This window comes from Python bivittatus, unplaced genomic scaffold, assembly GCF_059951505.1.
Source record: "Python bivittatus isolate LINGU-HERP-01145 unplaced genomic scaffold, Pbiv_v1 ctg000020_np1212, whole genome shotgun sequence".
Taxonomy (NCBI): domain Eukaryota; kingdom Metazoa; phylum Chordata; class Lepidosauria; order Squamata; family Pythonidae; genus Python; species Python bivittatus.
The window spans coordinates 18,678,738-18,702,011 of NW_028277030.1; the positions used below are offsets into that span (position 1 = coordinate 18,678,738).

At 38.7% G+C, this 23,274-nt stretch overlaps 1 protein-coding gene across 1 annotated transcript in view; it reads right to left on the bottom strand.

The window, feature by feature from the left end:
* Positions 1 to 23,274, bottom strand: part of KLHL29 (kelch like family member 29) — a 423,334-nt gene that overhangs the window by 34,441 nt on the left and 365,619 nt on the right. The window contains exons 9-11 of the mRNA XM_088135579.1: positions 5,148 to 5,346; positions 1,397 to 1,579; positions 4 to 184 (exon numbers count right to left, since the gene is read on the bottom strand). Coding sequence (XP_087991705.1) covers positions 4 to 184; positions 1,397 to 1,579; positions 5,148 to 5,346 — 563 coding nt within the window. The remainder of the gene's footprint in view (positions 1 to 3; positions 185 to 1,396; positions 1,580 to 5,147; positions 5,347 to 23,274) is intronic.

A 23,274-nucleotide genomic window follows, 5' to 3' on the forward strand; every position in this document is an offset into this window, starting at 1 on the left:
TACCTCTCCACATGATCAACGTTGCCTGCTACACCAAGGCCTCCTATGGTATATATTTTGCCATCATAAACCAAGCTGTTGTGCCGACATCGTGGGACTGTCATTCGGGAAACGAGATTCCAGTTATCAAGGAGCGACATGTAGCACCAGACATCAGACAGTGTGACTCCAGACTCCATACCACCTGCCCTCAGTATGGAGAAGGGAAAAAGATCAGTGACTTGGTATATATTGCAATGCAAGTCAATTGCAATATAAGAAGATCTTCCAAATGACACTTGACTAATTAAAATAAATCACCGTCGATTGCAAGCATCTGTTCAGATGATGCAGATTGCTGTCACTTATTTATGCATCCCAAAGGGTTTTTTTAAAAGGCTGTCATGATGTCAGGCTAGGCAGGACATTTGCATATGTGAGCATAATTAGGCAGCATTCATAAATATCCTACAGGCTATTCAGTTGCATATGCAACTGTATGAAGCAGCTTACTAGACACTTTCAGAATTAGAAATCGTATCTGCCACATGGCCTAGGCAATGAATGCTACAAACCAGGGGCCTCTTTTCAGGGTCTCCATAGCATTCAGACTGTGGATGCAGAATGTTATACAGTAATTAAGAATTTCTAAGAGTCACCACATATTATAATTTATGGGTATCCCTAAAAATGTAATAATGAAATGAAATATCAGATACTCTCAGTGGTATGTAATGGTTGTGCAAGTGGCACACAGTTTTTCTTCTCTCACCTCTTCTCCACCTCTAATCGCTCGTTCCTTGGACTTCCTTTCTAACTCCCATGCGGCCCCCAAGGCTGATTATATCAGCTTTCTTCCACTCACGAAATGTCAGATACAGCCTGTTGTGCTTATAAGGAAGTAGCTGTGGTGGCATTTTAGAAATTTGTGATGTGCATATTTACCCAAACCATGATGTGATATTGTAAATTTACATGTCATTAATGATGTGGCATCTCTGTGTTCCTCCAGTTAAGTATGAGAGAACAGCTTGTTCCCTTTCACTAGAACGAGGAAGAAGTTTCAACAACAGATTTAAAAAATGAGGTGGGATAACTTGTCGTTTAAGTAAATGTGGTCATACAGATCAGCATCTTGAGCAAACTGGCTTGAGATGTAGAAGCATAATCCTTTCGATCCAGATCCAGATGCTTTATACTGTGTCACAATTGCAAGGAAAAGCCCTTCACAGTTTAATCAAGGTCCCTAATATGTCTTTTGCACATTACAAGGGCAAAATGTCCTAAGGAGGAAATCTGAGCTGAAATGAAATGGCAAATGATCAAAGGAACTCTCTCCTTCCCAGCCAAACTGTCATGCATCCATTCTGATTCATTTGGCATATGAGTTTGCAAAGAGACCATGTTTGCTGCTCACCTGAGAGGTAGACATTGTCTCCAGCGCTCACCACACTAAAGAACTCCCGATCATAGAAGGGCAGGCTGGCTAGTGGGTACCATTTGTTGTTCTGAGGATTGAAGCACGTTACTGCTGTTAAAGCACGTTGATTCATTCCAATCATCTGACGGCCTCCAACTAGGACTATCACTTCCGCTACACCTAGAATGTGAATTAACCTGAACATAGATTACTTTTTATAGACATACATATAAAATCAGATCATAATCTCCAAAGGATCATAATCTCCAATTTCCTTTACCTTGTACTCTTTGCTTAAGCCTAATTCTTTTCTGCTGTTTCATTAGGTTTGATTATATGCTTATTGCACTCAAGATAAGTAGAGGAACATGTTTGTGTATGGCCCAAATACTTCTCTTGCTGCTTAAGCAGCACATAATGTCCGGTATTTTTTCAAGCTCTAGCAGAATAATGAATATATTAAGACTAAATTTGGTGTATGTTTCCACCAAATGGGAAGACACCTCCTTTGCAGTATCCCTTCTCCTCTAACATGTACGTTTTTCCTTATTTTCAGAACAATAGTAATATTCATCTAATGTCGAAAGGATCATACCCTTTAATAAGGGTACCCTTTAATATTAATATTAATATTAATTAATATTAATCCCAGGCACACATTCCACCTCACCATTGCTAAAATGGATTTGAATAATTAGTTCTTAAAAGATCCTTGCATAAAGTACTTACATGAGGAACTTAAAAAATATTTTTCAAGAACTGGACTTTTCTTTAAATGATGCATATATACTCTAAAACAAAGTAATCTATTGAACATTGCCAGCACGACATAAAATAGTGTGTTCATGTTTCCTTCCCTCTGTTTGCTTTGGAAATTTCAACTTAGGGTTTTTTCCCCTCAGAGAGAAAAAAAGCAACTACTGTACATTTTTAGTTGTCTTATCACAACATAAAAAAGAATAGGAACATTTTCAAAGATTTAGCCACCATCAGAGCCAGTTTGGTGTAGCAGTTAAGATGCCGGCCTAGAAACCAGGAGATGGTGAGTTCCAGCCCTGCCTTAGGCATGAAAGCTGCTGGGTGACTGGGTCACGCTATCTCAGCCCAACCCACAGCCACTCACAGGGCTGTTGTTGTGGGGAAATAGGAGGCAGGAGTACAGGTAGTCCTCGCTTAATGACCATTGACTTAACCACAGTTTGAAGTTATGATGGCTTCGGAAAAAGTGTTTTATGACCTGTACTCGCACTTACAACCATCGTAAACTGTCACACCATCCCCCACAGTCATGTGATTGCTATTCGCAACATTTTTTACAATGGTTGTTAAGCAAATTACCACAGTCATTAAGTGAATCATGTGGTCATGATTTGCTTAAGAACTGTCATAACAATGGTTGTAAAATTGGGTCCGGTCACATGGTGACTCGCTTAACAACTGCCCCACTTAACAAGCAATTTTCCAGTCCTATTGTGTTCATTAAGTGAGGACTACCTGAATTACATATGTTTGCCACCTTGAGTTCACCTGGCCCCCACAAAAAAAGGCAGGATAAAAATCTAATAATAATTCTCTGCTTTGGAATCATCTATTGCATTACCTGTATTTCATCCTTTGTTACCCCCTCATTCTATATATAGATGGTATCAACAAGTGACAGATTATAAAATTTGGAATAAATTGAGCTGGCAGTAAGATTATTGTTTTCAGAACAATGGCAGGAAAATTCATCACCTGTGTTAGAACTAATGTGATTATAATAAATAGCCTCAAGAGGGTATTGTAGATATTGTGATTTTCACAAAGGATTTAAAAACCCTTTATGAATAGTTCCACTAATTGGACTTTGACTTACAGGAATAATCACTCTTCTTATTCTTGGAAAATAACTTTCTCTTAATTAACAATCTTCTGAAAATAGTTTGCATTATACCTACAATTTTATTTGTAAACAGTGAATAGATACTTTCCAGAAATACCTTTGTTTGATAAATTGTTGGCCACCCCCAATTTAGAAGAGTAAGAGAAGGGCTGTTACTGAAAGTCCTATGTATTTCATCTTTCTGATAATTTCTCTGATCAGATAAAGTTTCTGCAAAAAATGCAACTTGACTACAGTTTTATATACTAGCAACTTCTTGGCTTTTTGATTTTTCCTGCTGGTCTGAAGCAACTTTGAAAGACAATTCGTATTGAGAAGTCATGCTATCTTTCAACATAATAGGTACACTAAAAGGTTTTGACCATTACTATAATAAAAGCAGATCTGATCACTTCATATTCCCTAGATAATAAATAAAGCATGGGAACTGAACCTATTCACTAATTTAGTTATTCATTTACAGTATTCTTCCTTCTCTCTTTCTCTTATGCGTGTATATTCCAAGGATATAAGGGGAAATTTATCAAAAATTAACTATCATATTATATATTTTTTAAGTATCAGTATAACAAAGAGCATCAAGTAAAATACATAATATTTATTATAAAACGTATCACATATAAGACTTAGTTGTTTACCAAACAGAGGCACTTCAGCTGTGACTTTCCACAGCCTGAAGAGGTCAAATTACATAAACTGTTAGGTTCAGGACAAAAAATGGCATTACTCATAACTGAAGACCACTTTGTGAACAATTGTCTGTAAAATGGCACCCCATTTTAAAAATGTATTGACCCTCCAACTGCAGGTCCATGCCCAAACCACTTTTGCCCACAGACACTTACAAATATTCCCTTCTCTCTTTCCAACACAAATAGCAAGAAAGGAAGAAAATTATCAGGATGGAGATAGAGTGAGAGGAAAGGATTGCTGGACTGGGAAGGGAAGGGGTTGATAAAGTGAGGGGAAATGATAAACCGGACTGGTCAGGAAAACAGGGACTCTTTGTCCTAACACATCAAGGCCATATGTTTGCAACGGGGCAGGAGAGAGGCCACTGTCCTCCCTTCTGCCTCACTGAATGTGAGGGCTATGGGTGGAGGGGGCCTGACATTTTTAGAGTCTTCACTTTTGCCAAGGCAGAAATAGCGTCTCTCCTTCAGTAATGTGTCCCTTATTCTATGAAAACGAGGACTCTTCATTTCAAAGGAGCACGTGAGATCCTCTGAAGACTTATCTAGAAGTCACACTATGTTTAATGGTTTTTCTGCTTCGTAAATCTGCCTACAGCCAGCCAGGCACGTCATGAATGATATGAAAAAAGGATGTGTGTGACTTCTCGGGGTCATGCGTAGATTTAGATATATTATTGTTAAAACTTTAAAATACTATTATTGTTACTATTAAATGGCACGAAAAGATTATATTGTTTTCTGGAAGGCAATCTGAAATAGTTGAGGGTATCTGTAACTTTAAAGGTGTTTGGGGAAAAATCATGTTGGATTAAAAATATAAACTACATACATGCCCAGAATTCTACCTCCTGACAGTGCCGAACTGTTAAATAAACATGGCCAAACCATGACAGAAAAACATCTGCTAGGGAATTAGCACCTGGCTTGGGATGATAAATGCTCTCTGTCCTCTCTCTCAATACTTTTGCCACAAGGAGAATCAGAGGGAGAACCTGAAGAACTGCAGGACACCCAATTGCTCAGTTTGCTACTCTGACTGTATCTTGGACGCTTTACAGAGAAGGGGAAAGGAAGCCATTTAATCGTGGTTCCTTCCGCATAGACTGCAAGTAGCACGAGTCATCTCAGAAATATTTCCAGAAACAAGACTGTTTCAAAGCTCCGACTTTACCTGCTGATAACCTGGGCCGGGTTCTTGGAGTCTGCATCTCTTGCCGGGCATGCGGCAACATGTGATAACGCTTGGCTTCGTTCACCAGATCCCGGCAGGCCTCTGAAGATTTTATCAGTTCCTCATTGTCAACAACGTTTAGCAGATAACTGGGATGGATGAAGGGTAAACGGACCACTGCCAACAGCTCAGCAGAATACTGTAAAAAAACACAGGGACTGCTTTATGCAACTGCCCTTCGGTCTTCTCTTTGGCTCTATTTGGGACAGTGGAACATTTGCATTTGGCCTGTCTTCATGATATAAAACCTGTATTTGCTTTCTCTTCTTATGCTCCCCCTTCTCAAAAGGTAGTTACAGCCCTGATGAAGGCAAAACAGTCTTCTGAAAAAATCTAAGCCTTCTTACTCTTACACTTAGAATGGAAGAAACAAGACCAAAAAAATCAGCTTTTGTTTTATAGCGTGTAAACAAACATTTCAAACTTAAAATTGATGGTGGAACTTATGCCAAATTTATATCTCTTGCGCAGGGGAGACATGCTGTGATTTTTGCAGTTTCTTCAGTTAACTTTGAAATTTAGGGCTGGCTGCTTTATTTCAAAGAAATAGTTATTCTGGTAGCATTTCAAATGTCAAAAAAGTTCTATGTTTATAGAACATCTAAAGTGAGTGGTGAATAATAGCACTAGTTTTGATAAAGCCATGGGGTTTTCTTCTCTGACAAAACAAATACCTTCTTTCAGGTTCTGCTAGAAGTCAAACTCAAGGAGCTAATAATCAAATGCATATGGCATATCTCCATCCTTCTGCATCAATAAAATAAACTTTATAGTGCAAAGGATATTTAAATAGCTGAAAACATCTATCATCAGTCAAGGCTTAACAGAAACCAAAAGTGCGAGCGAGAGAAAATGGAATATTATAAAACAGAGAATTCATGCAATGATTTATTTTTGTAACTGTTCATTCTCCTAAATATCACAGACTGCTTCAGACCATAAAAGCACAACAGTTGGAAAAGAAGCAAAAAGAGCAGATTTGTAAAAACGAGAAAAGGTGATTAAGAATAGTCAAGGATATTGATAGGGCAATGTTCTGATACACTGGAAAGGGAAATGGAGACATTCTTTAAGAACTTCAAAGCTGCCAACTTAGCACCCTGTGATCTTCAGGCAACTGGGAGTACCTATTATCATTTGTAATACCCTTCTTAGCTAACTGTTCCATCTTGGAGACACTACGTTCTATGGAGAATCGAGACAGCCAGCTAAGAGTAGAAGAAAATGAGGACTTGGAAGGAGTGCAGATTAGTACCATACTTAATGTTCCAAACACACATAAGTCTAATTTTCTAGAAAGTGGTTATCGATTTGAACCTATTAGAGACTAAAGTTTTGTAGCTATGCTAGTTAAGAGCTGTCACTATCATTAGGACGTCAATCAAATATATTGAAAATTTATTTGGAACATTTTTTAGGACACTAAACTCTCCAGAGCTCCCATGATTTGATCAAAAGTAAAAAAAAAAAAAAGTAAAAAAACAAAAAACAAAATCCTACTATTATAATGGACAGAAAGAAGATAGTTTGTTGCCTTTATTAAATAAAGCTAGTAGAGATGAAATATTGGGGGACTCATAAGAGACTACTTTTCAGTCTTTGGCAGAAAACTACCATCTGTCAGTTCTACATTATTAAAATCCCTAAAATCTACATTTATTTATGCTCTTATTTGTTTAACCAATAATGTAGGACTTCATCTATAAGAAAGAAAAGGCAGAGAGCTGTGTGAAAAGCAGACTTTTATCTGATGTTTTACTATATCACCTAAATTTAGAATTTAAAAAATGCTCATCTCCTTGGAGCAAGAAATATCACAGCAAAAACATCAAATTAGTATTAATATCAGATTAGCTTCCATATAATCAATAAAGGCTGTGTTTGAATAATATTACATCTTTACACAATACTTATTACTCAAAACCTTACACAGTTATCAATGTTTATTTAAAACATAACCAATTTATTTTGAATAGTTTTCTAATTGAGGAATATAGTTCAAAATGATTAAAACATAAAATATTCTATAAGTGAGCATGCCCCTGGCCCACCCATATCTTGCCCAGTTGTTAATATTAAATATGTAACATTAATGTATATTGGTAAAGAAACACTACTATTGTTGTTGGCTTTATTTTCAGGCTGTTTTTATTTGTTTTACATTTGTTTTGAATAATATAAGGCTGGCATCCAAATGCTAACACTAATAATATTGTTGAAGAAATGCTTCTGAAGTGTGGCATGACTGATAAATCTCTGATTTCCAAGGCTGCTATTTCTCTATGGGAGAAAACTTGAGGAAAGCATTAGCCAGAAAGTTCTCAGTATCTTAAAAAGCAACAAGGATAACACAACTAATCAGACTGAACTCCAAAAAAGGAACCTGACAAATCAGGAACCAGCAGTTCCTAACCTAGAGAGAACTGTTATGACAACATAGCTCAGGTGCCTTCAAACTTATCAGAAGAACAGCCAAATATCTGTTGACTAGGGAGGACAGGAGAAAAAAAAGCCTGGAATCGAAGCCCTGAAGCCCAGGACTATTTAAGGACTTTTTCAGTGTACTGCAAAGGAGAAATCTTCAGAGTAGATATGGCTTCATTCTTGGCTGCAACAGGAGTGAAATCAAGCCAAGTCATATAAAGGCCTTCTGCCAAGGATGCCCATTTTGTAAAAGGGGTTCAATGTCAGGGAAACTGAGACTGAGAGCCAAGTCTACCGTGAAGCCTGACAAAGCCTGTCAAAAATGAACTGACTAGTTTAAAAAAAAAATTTAAAGGAAAAGGCAAGAAGGTATAAAATCTCTCCAGAATGTTGAAATGTTATTTAAAAACACAATAATAGAAGATGAGTGAGAATGTATATCACTGATCAGGAAAGAAATAAATCCAAAAGGCCACCAGTGTGGCTAATAAGCAGAGCAAGGAAATAAGTGGCAGAAAACTCCATCCATCCATCCATCCATCCATCCATCCATCCATCCATCCATCCATCTTACTCTACTTTACCCTACCCTACCCTACCCATCTAATTTACATCCACTGCCATCAGCCAGACTTTTGTCAATTTTACAGTAATTAAGAGTATACAAAGCAAAACAATAGCAATCCAATTAAAGTGTGCATGGTCAGAAATGATCGACACTTCAGTGGTTTGAGCCCAGCTCCGTGCAGCAGAGTGAGCTCCTGCTTCCTCCCCAGCTCCTGCCAACCCAGCAGCTTGAAAACTTACGTGAGTAGATAAATGGGGGCTCTCACCCCGATGGGAGGAAAAATGCTGGCGGCGCTTGCACGGGAGACGGGTGTAGTTGCCGGTAACGCGGAAGCCACACTCGCCCAAAAAAGGCATGAAGCAATGGAAACCCCGCCTCCTGAGCTCGCCAGCTGGGCTCTGCTCTAGGAAGGAGGCCATGGCAAGCCACTTCCGAAACACCTTGCCTTGAAAACTGCAGGGACTCGTCCAGGCAGTTGCCACAGAATCGGTCCCGATTTAGTGAGGATTAAAAAAAAAAAAAAACTTCACTCAATCATGGGCATACCATCATTCACCATAAGACCTTTGGAACAATTCAGTTCTGAATAATTTCTGAAAGCTGAGGTGCTGCCACTGAAAAGCAGCACTATGAGCCTCACTGCCACACACTTTGCTAGGGGTCACCAGCAGTTTCTCCTGAGACACATGGGTCCGATAGGTTGATTCTGGTTGGAGGAGGCAGTTCAGGAAGCACATTTGTGCCAAAATATATGGGGTTTAACAAGTAATGACCAGAACTATGAATTGCATCTGTGATATGCTTCAGAGAACTAGTGCCAATCGGTAATCAGTCAGTTGCATTCTGGATTAGCTGAAGCTTCTGACTAGTCTTCAAATGCTGCATCATGTAAAGTGCACTGCAGTAGTCTACACAGTAGTGATGAAGCCCAGAATGGGTTATTGCAAGGTACTCCCGTTCCAGGTACCGCCACAACTGATGTACCAACAGAAGTAAGTAAAGCCTCCATTGGCCACAGGCTTCAACTGTCCATGAAGCAGTAGCTGTTGGTCCAGGAGGAATCCCCAGGTGCAGAACTGCTCTTTAGGGGCGGTGCCATGGCGTCCAGAGATCTCACTGGAGCTGCGAAAGTACTGGCATCTGGTTGGCCACTTTGGACTAGATAAACTAGATATACTGGACTAGATGAACTATGGTCTCATCCAGCAGGCTGTCTTTATTTTGAGATATTTTTAAAAGGGATGGTTAACAGATGTCAGAGTTCATAATTTGTCCTTGGTGGAGACAGATCACTTCTTTGGAATTGCCTGCAGGATATTTGAATGATACTGCATGGGACACATATGAGTTGGCCAATAAAAACAAGCATACATGTACTCTTACTGAAACCTTTCAAATGTGAGGCAAAAATAATGCCCTGGACATGAATGGAATGACCAGTTTCTGCTTAATTAGAGATTTACTTTGTAATTCAGGATGTGGGATGTATAGGGATCTTTCAGTGTTTAAATCTTATCACAAAAAGTGTAATTGGCATAAACCAGTTATGCCAATTACACCCAAGAGAGGCATTCTGAACACTTTTCAAATATGGTTTTGGAACTACACACTTTGTACGAATTCAGCTTCCATTTATTTGACTTAATCCACCCTGTTGCCAATTTCAGAGAGTTATTTAAAGTGACAACGACGGATTTTTCATATAGGAAAGAGAACAGGGGTAGAAGGTTTTTTGAAAAAAAATGGTAATTCACTCCAAAGCCTTTAGCAATTTCCCTCAATAGTTTCTTTTTTTTTTTAAATAGATATTAAAAATCACAGGGACTAGAACAGACTTTTACAGGTCCACTTAAGAGTGTTCCTTCGGGGAAGAAGGAAAAATTCTGTATAACTTGTTGGATTCATCCTTCGAGACACAAACTTGCTACTAGATACCATGGCTTTTCAAATTAGAAGATGAGAGATCAAAGAGATTCAGTGGAGTCAAACTCTATGCACCTTGCAGCAAGGGTAGCTTCAGTCACACACTCAATCTTTTAATAGACTAATATTGAACTAGATAATAGGTCTATCGAAAACGATTTGGAACAGGTACTTTGGAATGTGCAAGAGTGCTGGCATAGTGTTGCTTTAAAACCGTGTTTTTTCAGGCTTTCACACAAGAAGATGTGACTGCTTTGTCAGGTGACTCTTTAAAGTAAGTACATCTGTAACATGACTCCTTTAATCAGCCACATCTATTTTTTTCATGCAACCACTTTAGAGAAGCATTGGGCTCCCTCTCCCAGCTATCTGGAAACATTTCTTATGAATTATTTTTGAAGCATTTTCAAAGCTGCACCATCAAGGAACACTGCTGCTCCTCAACCACAGCCTACTTGACCACCTTGGCTATGAAAAAGAGATGAGATACACTCTGTGCTTCCTTCATTTTCATAGCTTTAGTGATGGCTTTTTAAAAGCAATACCCTTCCTACAACTTCTTGTAGGCTACATGTTGCACAAAGCTCACAGAACTTCCCCTTCTCTTTTGATACCTAACAATGATGGTGGCTGCTAGGGCAAACCCCACCGACACTTACCGCAGTAATGAAGTAAATGCTTAATTAGATTATAATGAAAAAAAAACGTTCTTCTCATTCTATGGACTTCTCACTGAGAAAAGGAATCGGAACAGGTTGTCCTGTCTGGACAACCAAAAAATGATATTCTTTCAAGCTAATGCACCAGTTCTCTTAGATGCTGTTCATAATGCCAATTAATCATTACTAGTATTAAGTGATGCAGAATCTCATTAAAACAGCAACAAGGTATTTGAGAATATGTTTGTTACACATATACATGCAAACAAGCATACAGAACTAATGTCACTGTCCCTGGAAAATGAGAGAAACTCTGTCTGAAATAATGTATGTATTATACGCTAGGTCTTTTAAATTTTCATACGAGTTTATTAATTTAGATACACATTCTAGTAATCAAGGCAATCTATCATATAATTATGTTCAATTGTGACATCTTCTTACCTTTGTCAGCTGTGATTGTGATAACTACCTTATTAACCATATTCTTTTTACTGACACCAGGAGTATGTACTATTTAATACTTCAGCATTCTTACTATCTATTACTACTATTCCTTCCTTCTCTTTTAAACTGCCCTATTACAATTTATTTTAACATGTCTCCTAATTCTTTAATTAAGAATAACTCATCCAGTTTTGCAGAATTGCAGCAGGATAGGATTTCCAAAATGTCTCAGTATATATAATGTTTGTATACCCGCCCCGTTACTCAACAAGCCATAGTATGCATTTGATTAGTTATTTATATGTAAGGAAAGATGGGTATTTTGGTATATGCAAGCATTAATGTTTGTGCTTCCTGTTCATCCTGAGTTTCAAGAAAAATGGTCCTCAGCTCCTAAAAGAGTCTGCAATAATTGTTCAGATATGATCTTGTTTCAGAAAATTTAACTACTCACTTGAAAGAAATGAATACCATTTCAGAAGTACTGAAGATAAAGCTTTAACAAAATCAGCATAACCCCATTTTAACTAATGTGGAATAATCCTTGTTTATACTTTTTTACTTAGCCAAAGGTCTTGTTTTAGGAATGCAATTCAGCCAATAGCAATAAGGTAAAATCCCTAGGATTTCTGACATCTTTGACAAGAACCTTCATGAATGAGGTTCACACTGGAGCTGGAAAGCACCATGATTTTCATCTAGTCCAACAAACTCCTTCTCAATGCTGGATCTGCCATGCAGGGTGCAGTTACATTATTCTTTAAAGATGGCAGCCCAACTCTTTTTTAAGTATCTCCAGGGAAGAAGAGACTACTGGCAATCTGCTCCACTCTAGAACAAGCCTTGTCATTATGAACTTTCTTATCTAAAGTTCCCTCAGTGATTGTAGTTCTTTTTATTTCACACGACAGCTCTTTGGATATTTGATAATCACTCCCATAGCGCTATACAGGGCTCAAGGTATGAGGAAATGTGAGATATAACATGGGTTCTAAGCTGCACTAGAGTTCTTCATAATTATACGAGGCAACTCAGTTTAGATACTAACACAATACTATGGGTGAAGTAAAGGCACAAGGACCAGTACTGATCACTTTCTACAATATAAACACTATGCTCTTGTTATACTTTGCACTCATGTTCATCTTGAGACCAATAATATTATTTTCACATGTACAGCTGTCTAAGGCTCACCTCTCCTATCCTAAATGTCTATCTTTGCTTTCTTTTTAACTAAACGCAACTGTACATTTATCACTGTTGAATTTCATCTTGTGGGTTTCAGTCAAGAGTGCCAGTCCGTCAAGATATTTTTGAATCTCGATTCTATTTTCTTCAGTATCATCTATCACTCCTAGGTTCATCACGTCTGCAGACAGGAGAAACATACTCTCTAGCTTCATTCAAGTCAATTATAAAAACCATTCTCATAACCTTCTAGATTGAAGCAAAGTCATTAACGAACACTCGTTGGGGACAATTCTTTAACCAACAGTGAGTTCATAAGATATTATTCCCACTTTTGTAAAGAAAAAAAAATTGAGTCAATTTTCTCAGAGTGTCTCTAGAGAATATGACCGAGCAGGGAGATGTGAATCTAGTTCTCCCAAATTGTACGCACTTTCCATTATATAGCTCTCATTTTCAAATCCTTAATGTGTAGTCAAAACAGATGGTATGCAATTATTTCCACCATTCTTTTAATTTTCTTTAAACTGAGCTTATAAGCGTTCAGAAAACTACAATATGAGCAAAACCCCATTTGTAATAGGAAGCACCACATCTCAATTAATTTTCATGGACAAGCTCCCAGAAAGGTTGATGTTTAATAGTTTGTCTATCTAAGATCAATTTGGAGACCTACTGGTAACTTTTTCCCAGTTCTGAAGCAGCTTCCTTAGTTCTGTGCTTCTCCTTTTTCAGATAAATCTACAGTATGGCATAGTCCTTGTTAATCTCTTGATACTGTTTTCTTCTGGGTTTTTATTCCCACATACTACAGAGATGCTGCAGAGTTACAATTGAAGTTGTGAACATTTTTGTATTAATTTTTGTTTTTATTATGTAAAATTAACACAAAAGCTGTTAGATTTTGAATTATTTACTTTAAAACATGGGCCTTCTGGGATTTTTTAAATTCTTGATTTCAGGGATTTCAACTTCTGAACTGAATAAAAGTAGTAGAGTGTCATCTGAATAGTAGAGTGGCATCATTAATGGTGCTTCTATTTTAACATACCTTCATGTTTTTGTTTAGTTCTAATTATTGTTGCTAGGCCTTCTACCCTAAACAAAGAGCACTGGGGACAAAGGGTATCACAGATTGGCGCCTCTGCTCACTTTAAATTATTTGATTTTATCCCTTTTGTTTTAATTAAAGCACAAGGTTGAGAATAGTTTGAGAATAGAGCCAGTTTGATATGGTGGCTAAGGCATCAGGCTAGAAACCGGGAGACTGTGAGTTCTAGTCCTGCCTTAGGTACCAAGCCAGCTGGATGACCTTGGGCCAGTCACTCTCCCTCAGCACTAGGAAGGAGGCAATGGCAAACTACTTCCAAAAAACCTTGCCAAGAAAACTGCAGAGACTAGTCCAGGAGTTCAAAAATTGACTTGAGGGTACAAAAAAAAAAAGTTTGATTTAGTAAAAGTGTAATAAGTAGCATTTGCATCAGTAGCAGCATAGCTGAGTCCTCAAAGCCCTTCTCCGGAAGCACTTGGGTCTATGAATTCTGTCCCTGTCTCTTGCTTTAGGATGCAAACTCCTGCTGTCCCCATATGTCTTCCTGGGGTCACCTCACCTGGTCCCCTCCCCCAGTATGTGAGAGAAACAAGGATCTTACAACCTATACTGCCTCTCCGATGATTAGAAAGGTAAACAAGTAATGTCTATAATGCAACCTTCTGGTGTCATAGCAGAGAAACTAGAGGTTCCAGCCTTTCTCCCCCTTTTTAGAGACAGACCGATCTTGCAGGGGATAACATCAAACTTTATTTTAAAAAATGTAATAACTTTTGAATTTAGATAGTAAAATGTGAAGTTTCCTTGTGGCAGGGAGAAATAATTGCTTTTAAATAAGTTAAAAAAGACAACGTCCAAAATAACATGCAAGGCTCCTGTCAGACCACTTTTGTCCTCCTGTTGGTTGGCTAAAAAGTCCTAATAAGGAGGTTGGCAATTATTATTACTATTATAGGGGACAACAGAAAAACAAAATATTGAAGGCCAGCCTGAAGCATGGCTGAAAGAAAGCTGGTCCTTGCATTTACGACTGTTGCAGCATCCACACAGTCATGTGATCAAAATTTGGGTGCTTGGTAACCAGCATGTATTTATGACAATTGCAGTGTCCCGGGGTCACATGATCACCATTTGCGACCTTCCCAGGGGGTTTCCAACAAGCAAAGTCAATGGGGGAAGCCAGATTCACTTAACGATTATGGCAAAAAAGGTCGTAAAATTGGGTATGACTCACTTAACAACTGCATGTTTAGCGACAGAAGTTCCAGTCCCAATTGTGGTCGGAAGTTGAGGACTACCTGTAGCAATTTTATCATTGCTTGACTTCTTTTCTAATATACTATTTTGACTTTCTGGAGGATCTATTAGATCTTTTTGATGCAGTGATTCTTTGTAGCCTATAATCCCTCAGAATTCCAGGTGAAGTTTCTTCAGGACCTCTGTTGCTCCGATGTAATCAGATGCAGAGAGGAGTCTGCCTTTCATATTAATTAGGATTTTGAATGGAAAATTTCATTCGTTTTGTGTAATTAGTCAATGCCTTCATATTCTGTTGAAGCACCCAAATTTAAACTTTGAAAGTTCTGGATTTGTTCCTTGAATTTAAGATATGTATGGTTTAACTCATTCTGTTAAAATGAGTTCCTTGAATTGAAATGATAAAAGTGCATGAGACTCTCTGAGCAGTCTTCCATTTGGCGACTATTTTCTTGACGCTTGGTGGCCTCTTTAAGCATCATTTTCTGAAAGAATATTATCTGACTTTTGATACTGGAAAACCCTAATCACGCAGGTACAGCTGGCATCCTCTACCTTCCTTCCTCATTTTCAGTCCTAATCTGGAACATTGCAAAAATACAGGCCAGGTGGTTGGTTGCATTTGCCGTATTTAACATTTCTGCAACTTCGAAAGAAATGTCAGTGATTTTTCCTCTTGGGGTTGGTTTGGACCCTTCCTTCATCCTCGGCCAGGTCTTTTAGAAGATGGTGGCCTGAGTTGGTATCAGCATCTTCCTTCTCCACTTTTTAGGACCTCTTTTGGCCATCCTGTTTACTTCTTCAGTGCACACAAGCTCATGGTTTAGCTTTGGGAATGTAGCTGAACCAGAGTGCAGAGACTGGTCCATTTTCTGTTATTTTATCTTCCTTGTTTAGTGTTGCTACATATTTGGTTAATAAATATCTCACCGAAGGACAGAGTTATGTGGCAATTGTCTTTGGCTGCTCTGGCACTCTGGGTTTTCGTGGCATAACTGGTGTGAGGCAGCAGCAGCCATTGTGTAATTGTTCTTCTCCTCTTCCTGGTTTATTGGACTGGGAATATCTTGGACTTCTTTCTAGTCTCCTAATCTACTTTGAGCTCACGTAATGCCACTCTCTCTTCCTTTTCCCTTTTCTTCACTTGTAGATTTCAAAATTGAAAACTTCTAATCTTTAGTTCTTCAGTTCCATTCAAGCCCCTCCTTCCCCCCTCCCCAATCCTCTATCGAGGTACAATATTTTGGTCCCAGTTTTATTTAAAAAGGGAGTCTTTGCATCATCAAATTACCTATGGGTTCAATATTACACCAGAAAGTTATTTCTTTTTTTGACAATTCTGGCTGCAATGCCTAGAAAGGTCGAACATTTCCCAGTCGTCTTAAATATCATCTCTTTTTCTATAGTTACTATTATTTCATGTAAAATTACATTTGCATGGTATTGAAATAAGTAAATGTTATCCAGAAGGTAAAGATACCTTCAAGTTGAACTTGACTCCAGGAGATGACACGAACACATCCAGGTAAATTTCTTTGCAATAATACAGAAGTGGCCTGGCCTTCTTCAGGACTGTTTTTCAATCTCCCAGTCCAGCTACAGCTGGGAGTTCTCTGGTGGTCTCTCATCCAAGTACTAAACAAACTCACTTTTGTTTAGCTTCCACATTTGGCCAGGCACTGCCACCGATTAAGATAAATGTTAACTATCTTATGGAGAATGGTAATGTTGTAAACATGACTATTACTTCAAGATTGATATAGTTATTTAGAGGCACCCCTATGCTAATACTTTGAAATTAGCATTAAAGGAGACTGATAAGATATTCAGAAATTTTCTATAAAGACAAACCCCTAGATTATCTTTATCTAAATGATGGTTATCGTATGATGAAGGGGACTTTAAGTTTCCTGACTTTAAGTTTCTCGCTGGTCATATATTTTGATTTCAATTTCTCTAAGGAGCATATGTAAAAAACTTTTGAATTTAGTAAAAGAAACTGCTATGGGCCCCATTGGAAACTAATTATTTGAGCCCTCTGACAATGTGGTAGAAGCTTAACTCTATTTTTAGCAAGAACTCAACTGTATTTCCTGTATTAAAGTTTGCAAGGTCTATTTGGAAAATGTTAGGACAGAAGCATAATTTTGATGCTTTTCGCCATGACAAACTCTATGATAATCCGAGTTTGAAAATTGCAGGTAATTTTTTTAACTATGCTGGAAATGGGTTTTAAATTGTCAAACTTTAAGCAATATCTCTTTTAGTTTGTATTTAAAAGCAATTTAATGTTATCCACAACACACTGTCACCAATGTTTTTAAACACACAATCTCCCGAAATGATCACTCAAAGGAAGGCAAGAGATTGTAATACTAATAGAAGAGAATGTAGCTCAGGGTTGAACTGTGGAGTCCTTGGTGTTCTCTGAGCTTGGTTGTTTTCTTGTGGAGGTAACATCTTCAGTGCTAGAAGGGAGTGGGGTTTGCTCTCTGTTTATATACAGTAGCTTGCCCTGCCAGTGTTGATGGGGGAGTTGTTTTCTCCTTGGTTAAGGCTGTTGTTTACTGCTTGATTGCTTGTCTGGTGTTAATCCTGATGTTAATCCCTGCTTATCTGGGTGATGATTGCTGGCGAGGAGGTATTCTGATCTTTTTGTTTCCTTTTTAGCTTTTTATTGTCTCTTTTGAATGGTGTGTAAATGTTGTTTATCTCTATGTGCCTGTTGATGGCTGATTAGTCTGAATACCAAGCTTCCAGGAATTCCCTCACATTTTTGGATTAATTTGGTCTAAGATGCTGACATTTTCCCAGCTGAAACTATGGTCGAGTCTGTCCATGTGTTATGAGATTAAGGAGCTTTCATTGTGTCTAGCTGGTGTTCATGAATGCGCTTTGTTAGTCTTCTGTCCTACATAGTGGCTGTTAAGAGTCCTTACACTGTATGTTGTAAATGACTCTTGTTTTTTCTTCTTGGGCTATTGGGTCTTTTGGTTTACTTAAGATCTTTTGGAGGGCTTTAGTTGGTTTATGTGCTATGGTGATACCATGTGGTTGTAATAGTCTGTTGGTTGTTTCTGAGATGTTTCTGATGTATGTCAGTGTTATCCTTTTCGTAACTTGTGTTGGTTGTACTGTAGTGGGTTGAGTGGTCAGACACTTTTTGATAAAGTTTTGTGGGTATCCATCGTGTTGGAAGATGTTGTATAGGTGGTCTGTTTCCTTTTTCTGCTGTTCTGGGTGGCTGCAGTGTGTTTGTGCTCATCTGAATAATGTTCTCACAGAACTCCTTTTGTAGGGGGTTGGATTGTTACTTTGGTAATGGAGGATCTGGTTAGTGTGGGTTATTTTTCGATAGACTTGTGTTTCTAATTTGCCATCATTTCTTCTGCTGTTGTGAATATCCAGAAAGGGTAGTGTATTGTTTTCTTCTTCCCTTATGAATTTTATTGCTTTGAAGATGCTATTAATTTTTTCATGTATCATGTGTTTTGTTTGTTTTGTTTCATGTGTTGTTGATTGATTGTTTCATGTGTTTGTCTTCTCTAGTCGTTTCTGTTTTATTATGATGAAGATGTCGTCTACATACTGGATCTCAGGTATGTCTATCGGACCTCCTCACCAGCAATCAACACCAGATAAGCAGGGATTAACATCAGACAAACAATCAAGCATTTGCCTAGGCATCCTCACATTTATTAGATTAGATTTAGCGACTGTTTCCAGTTATGAAAAAGTAAGTTTACAACCAGTCCTCGCACTCATGACCTTCGCAGGTATGTAAAGCAAAGGAAAGGTGAAGTAAGATCATAAGCATCATCGTGGTTTCACTTGGTGACTGCTTTGCTTAATTACCAAGTTGCCGGTCCCAATTGTGGTCGCTAAACGAGGATTACCTATACTGGCCTCCAGAGTAACTTGTCAAAATACATGAACTATCTCACATGAATCATAGCCTGAAACTTTATAATATCATGATTTGAATAGTTGGCATCAAGTTTATTTGCCTTGCTGGGGCTTAAGGAAACAGAAGGGAGTTGGCATACATATTTTAGGCATAGCTACTACATTTTGCTATAACAAAGTTATAGTATGACGTCTTTATAGCTACTCAGTTGATTAAAAGTGTTACTTATATAAGAACTGCTCTCCTGCTACTCAGTCCTCTAGATTTTGCTCACAGAAACATACAACCATATATTTCTGGAGCTAACTTGATAAGCAAAAAAATTCTATTGTATCATTTTCATTTATACAAAAATGAAGTGTTAAATTAACTGCACTGAGTTTTCTCAAGTTGAAGTTGTGTTTTTTTTTTAAAGAACCTTGGTTTACATTTGTTATTTATTTATTTATTTATTTATTTGATTTATTAGACTTGTCCCCGCCCATCTCCCCACAATGGGGGACTCTGGGTGGCTTACATCAAATTAAAATCATAAATACATGAATAAAAGTTATAAAAGCACCACACTTACAGAGATAAAAAAGAAATTAAAAGATCCAAGAGGCTGATAGAAGCCACACCAGGCCGCTAAGGGGCTAGCCAACCCCATTTCTGACATCCTCCCTCCCCGCCCCAGGCCAGATGGCAGAGCCAAGTCTTCAAATCCCTCCGAAAGGCCTGGAGTGAGGGGGCCTGTCTCACATCCGGGGGCAAGATGTTCCAAAGGGCAGGGGCTACAGCAGAGAAGGCCCGCCTTCTGGACCCCACTAGTCGAAGTTCTTTTACCGAGGGGGTCCGGAGCATGCCCTCTCTGTGAGATCGGGTGGGACAGGTTGAAATCGTGGGGGTGAGGCGGTCCTTCAGGTAACCTGGCCCCATGCCATGTAGGGCTTTAAAGGTGATAACCAACACCTTGAATTGGACCCGGAAGCAAACTGGTACCCAATGCAGCTCACGGAGCAAAGGTGTTATATGGGTCCTTCTTCGGGCCCCAAAAATTGCTTGCGCGGCTGCATTCTGGACCAGCTGAAGCCTCCGGATACTCTTCAAGGGTAGCCCCATGTAGAGCGCATTGCAGTAGTCTACTTATACCCTAAGATTAAGTTCTGCTGTGTTGTTATGTTAAAAAAGGGAGAACTGACACACAAGTCAAAGCTACTTGTATAGGCTAGGCCTGGGCAATTGACCAACTAAACTGAAACAAGTCGGCAACTCTGCCTGCCTGCCAGGGGTGCTAGCTATCCTCTCATATTTTTTATACACACACACATGTACATACACATAAATAATGTAATATGTGTGTAGCTTTTTTTTAGTTAAAACACATCTTTTTTTATCTAAGGATTGACAGAAGAAAGCTAACACGCTCTGACCTCAGAACATAACACTGGCAATACTCAAAGGTTATTTAAAATTATTATAACATATCACTCTAATGCTGTTTTTGCTTCATTCCTGTAACACTCCCTTTCTCTCTAACACAATCAACTTCAAATCTTTTTCATTTATGTGTTGTACTGCTAAGCCACAGCATGTTCAGCTCTTGGAATCCTTTTCAAATTAGGTCCTCGCACCTTTAATCAATTACTCTGCTATTCTGTAAATTCTTCCAATTTCTCTGCAAACCTTTGTCTCTCAGGTGCCATTAAGTTACTGTTGAGAGAGCATTTTCCGGGAGGTAGGAAGTTTTACAGGTAGTTCATTAAGATTTTGAAATAGGCAAACCATTCTGTTTTATAACTGGACTTTATGATTGTTCACAGTCTTTTTTTCAAAGGCTAACATGAGTGTGCATATAAATGAAACAGTCAAGGGGGAAAAAATCTGGATTTTTTTTGGTAAAAAACACTATCTTATAACAATGTTAATTATCTTACAAGCAGATAAAGCCTGATTAAGAGAGAGTAGATTAAATAGCTTAAAAAAACAAGTGTATGAAAAGAATTCAAATCAAGAAGAGATTAAAATGTTCCTGAGAAAATACAAATATTTTTACTTGCCACCTGAATTGCACTAGGAAGTGCCAGATGAGCTAATTTAAAGAGGATATTCTATAACCAAACCTTCTCTTGTAGCCTCCCACTAGTGGGTATAGCTACTGAAGGTCTTAAGGTCCAGATGAGCAGCCAGCCCTTTGAACTGGGGCTAGAAACAGACTGTAAGCCAAGGAGGCAAAGCTCAGCAGCACTAGCCTGGGGCGCTTGCTGTGATCTTGTAGCTGTATTCTGATATGAGAAGATCCTGGGCCAGTTTCACGTAGGACACACTGCGGTAGTCCAAAGCAGAGATTAGGCAGGGCTACCTCCAAGGCCAGGCTATTTTTGTGCAGGGAGAATCACAGCTGAGTCAAGGAGCAAAAGAGGTTCTGAGCAAGTTGTTGCTACTTATGCCCCCAGTGACAAAAGCGAATTAAGATGTATCCCCAAACTGGACTAGGGGGGCATAGTTTTGGGGTCCTGGGATATTATGAGCAAAGAATAAGGCTGACTGAAGCCAGCGTCAAATCTTGCTTTAAGACTCCACAATGATTTTCCATTCTCCTAGCTCAAGTTACAGAAGAAAAGAGGTGTGCGCGACAGATGGGAGAGGTGTAAAGGATCTTCTGGGCCCTTCCCGCCTCCTTTCTCTCTCATGTACTCCGCACCTCACTGCACATAGTAACTCCTGACAACAACACAGGCCTTTTTATAGTATTAGCAGAGTATGTAGAGAGGAGGTGATTTTTGCGGGGCAGCGTTGGGAAGACTTACACGTTCCCACTGCAGCACTGACCTCTCTGTAAAGCTCCCTTCATGCAGCAATGAGGCTTTATAATAGCCTGCTCTGATCTCAGTAGAGGCTAATTTAAAGCCTCATTGCACACAGAGAAATGAGGTTGTTTTAAATGAGCTTTTTTAAAAATCATACTTCTTTTAACTCACTCAACAAAATTCCAGTGTTGGCATACCACTTATGTGGTAGGATATAACCTACGGCCCGAATTTATTTCCATACGGAATGCTATTTCAAGGGACAAGATTTTATTCCTGTAAAGGAATTTTTCTCACATAGCAGAGATGGAAAACTCTGCCTAAGATGCAAATTGCAAATAGGCCAAGAAGGGTCATTCCTTACTTTGGGCATTAAGCTCATATGCTTTGTAGTTTGAGGATCCCACCTGATAAGTGTTTTGTGTCTTTGTTTTTCACTTTGTGATCTTAAAAACATAGTATAACAGCTGACGGATTTTTTGGGATATTTCATTCAGCTCCAGGCTTTCCATTGCTTGTTGAGTAATTAAAAGGCACGTCTCCAGCCAACAGTCTGTTCTCACTGCCACATGATACAGCCTAATTATTCAAGAAGAGAGCATCTAAGCTGGTTGCTTTCTCTAATTTTTTATTTTATTTTTAAACATAAAACCAGATGATTAGAGGAGCTCCGATAACTCCAGAAATGTTATTGCCTGCAGTTGGTATTCACTTCCAAAGCACTGGGATATAGTTATTTACAAAGCATTAGCTTAATAAATATTGAGTTCTTCTTTCTTCTTCTGCAAGAATATTGAATGACCTTTGGAAAAAATAAGCATTTGCTCTTCCAAGTCTCAGCTGCTATGCTTAGGTCTCTCTTAAAATAGTCCAATGCAATCCAAGTAAACAAGATTCTTAAGGCACTTTACAGTAGAGGTATGAAATGTACAAACTGTGGATCAGAACAGGTCATCAGGGATCCCACTTTGGTTGCAATATACATCCTGCCTGACATGAGATAGATACTGCAGTGTGGGCACCACTCAACTTCATGTCTCCCTTCTACAAACACTTTCCACACTGATTTTTCCTCTGATAATTTTCTGTAAATGTTTTTGGAGCATGTAAAGCTATGGCCAGATCTGTTTGGCTTCATTATTTCCCAAATGCATTCAAAATGTCCAAAAATATATCTAATACTTTTAGTGACTTGAGGGAAAGATGGTTAATGGCAGATAAGTTGCCATTCCAGACAGCTTGCCGTCTCATACTGACTTCATTGAAGAATCCCCAGGTCTCTCCCATATGAACACTGAACAGTCTGAAAGACATCGGCCTAAAGCTTTTGGGAAACCTGACCCCATACTGATCTAATGCGTAAAGAACTCAGCAGTAGGGTTCTGCAGGCTTTGAGAATGATTCAGTTGAAGTCAATCCGGCCTCACAGGACCATAGCACCTCTCTGTGATTCTTCGGACTTCTTAGTAAATCTAAAAAAAAGGTGCTGCAGCTTTAAGGAACAGATTCCTAATAGCAGCAGCCAGTTGGAAACACTGTCCTAGAGCATCCGTAAGGGTTCCAGCTTATCTCCACCCCTACTCAATATAATACTTAAACTGCTGGGAGAGGGTGGCTGCTGTTTTTGAGGAGCAACATCATCAACTCTGCTGATGACACCCAACTCTGTCTCTTTCCACATCTAAAACTAAGGAAACTATTCAAGTTCTAAATTATTGCCTGATGTTGTCAATAGACTGAATGAGGGTAAACAAAATGAAGCTTAATCCAGACAAAACTCAAGGTTCTTTAGGATTCTCAAAGGCAAACTGAGACTAGAAACCAAACCTTAGCGGGATAGAAACACATCCTTTA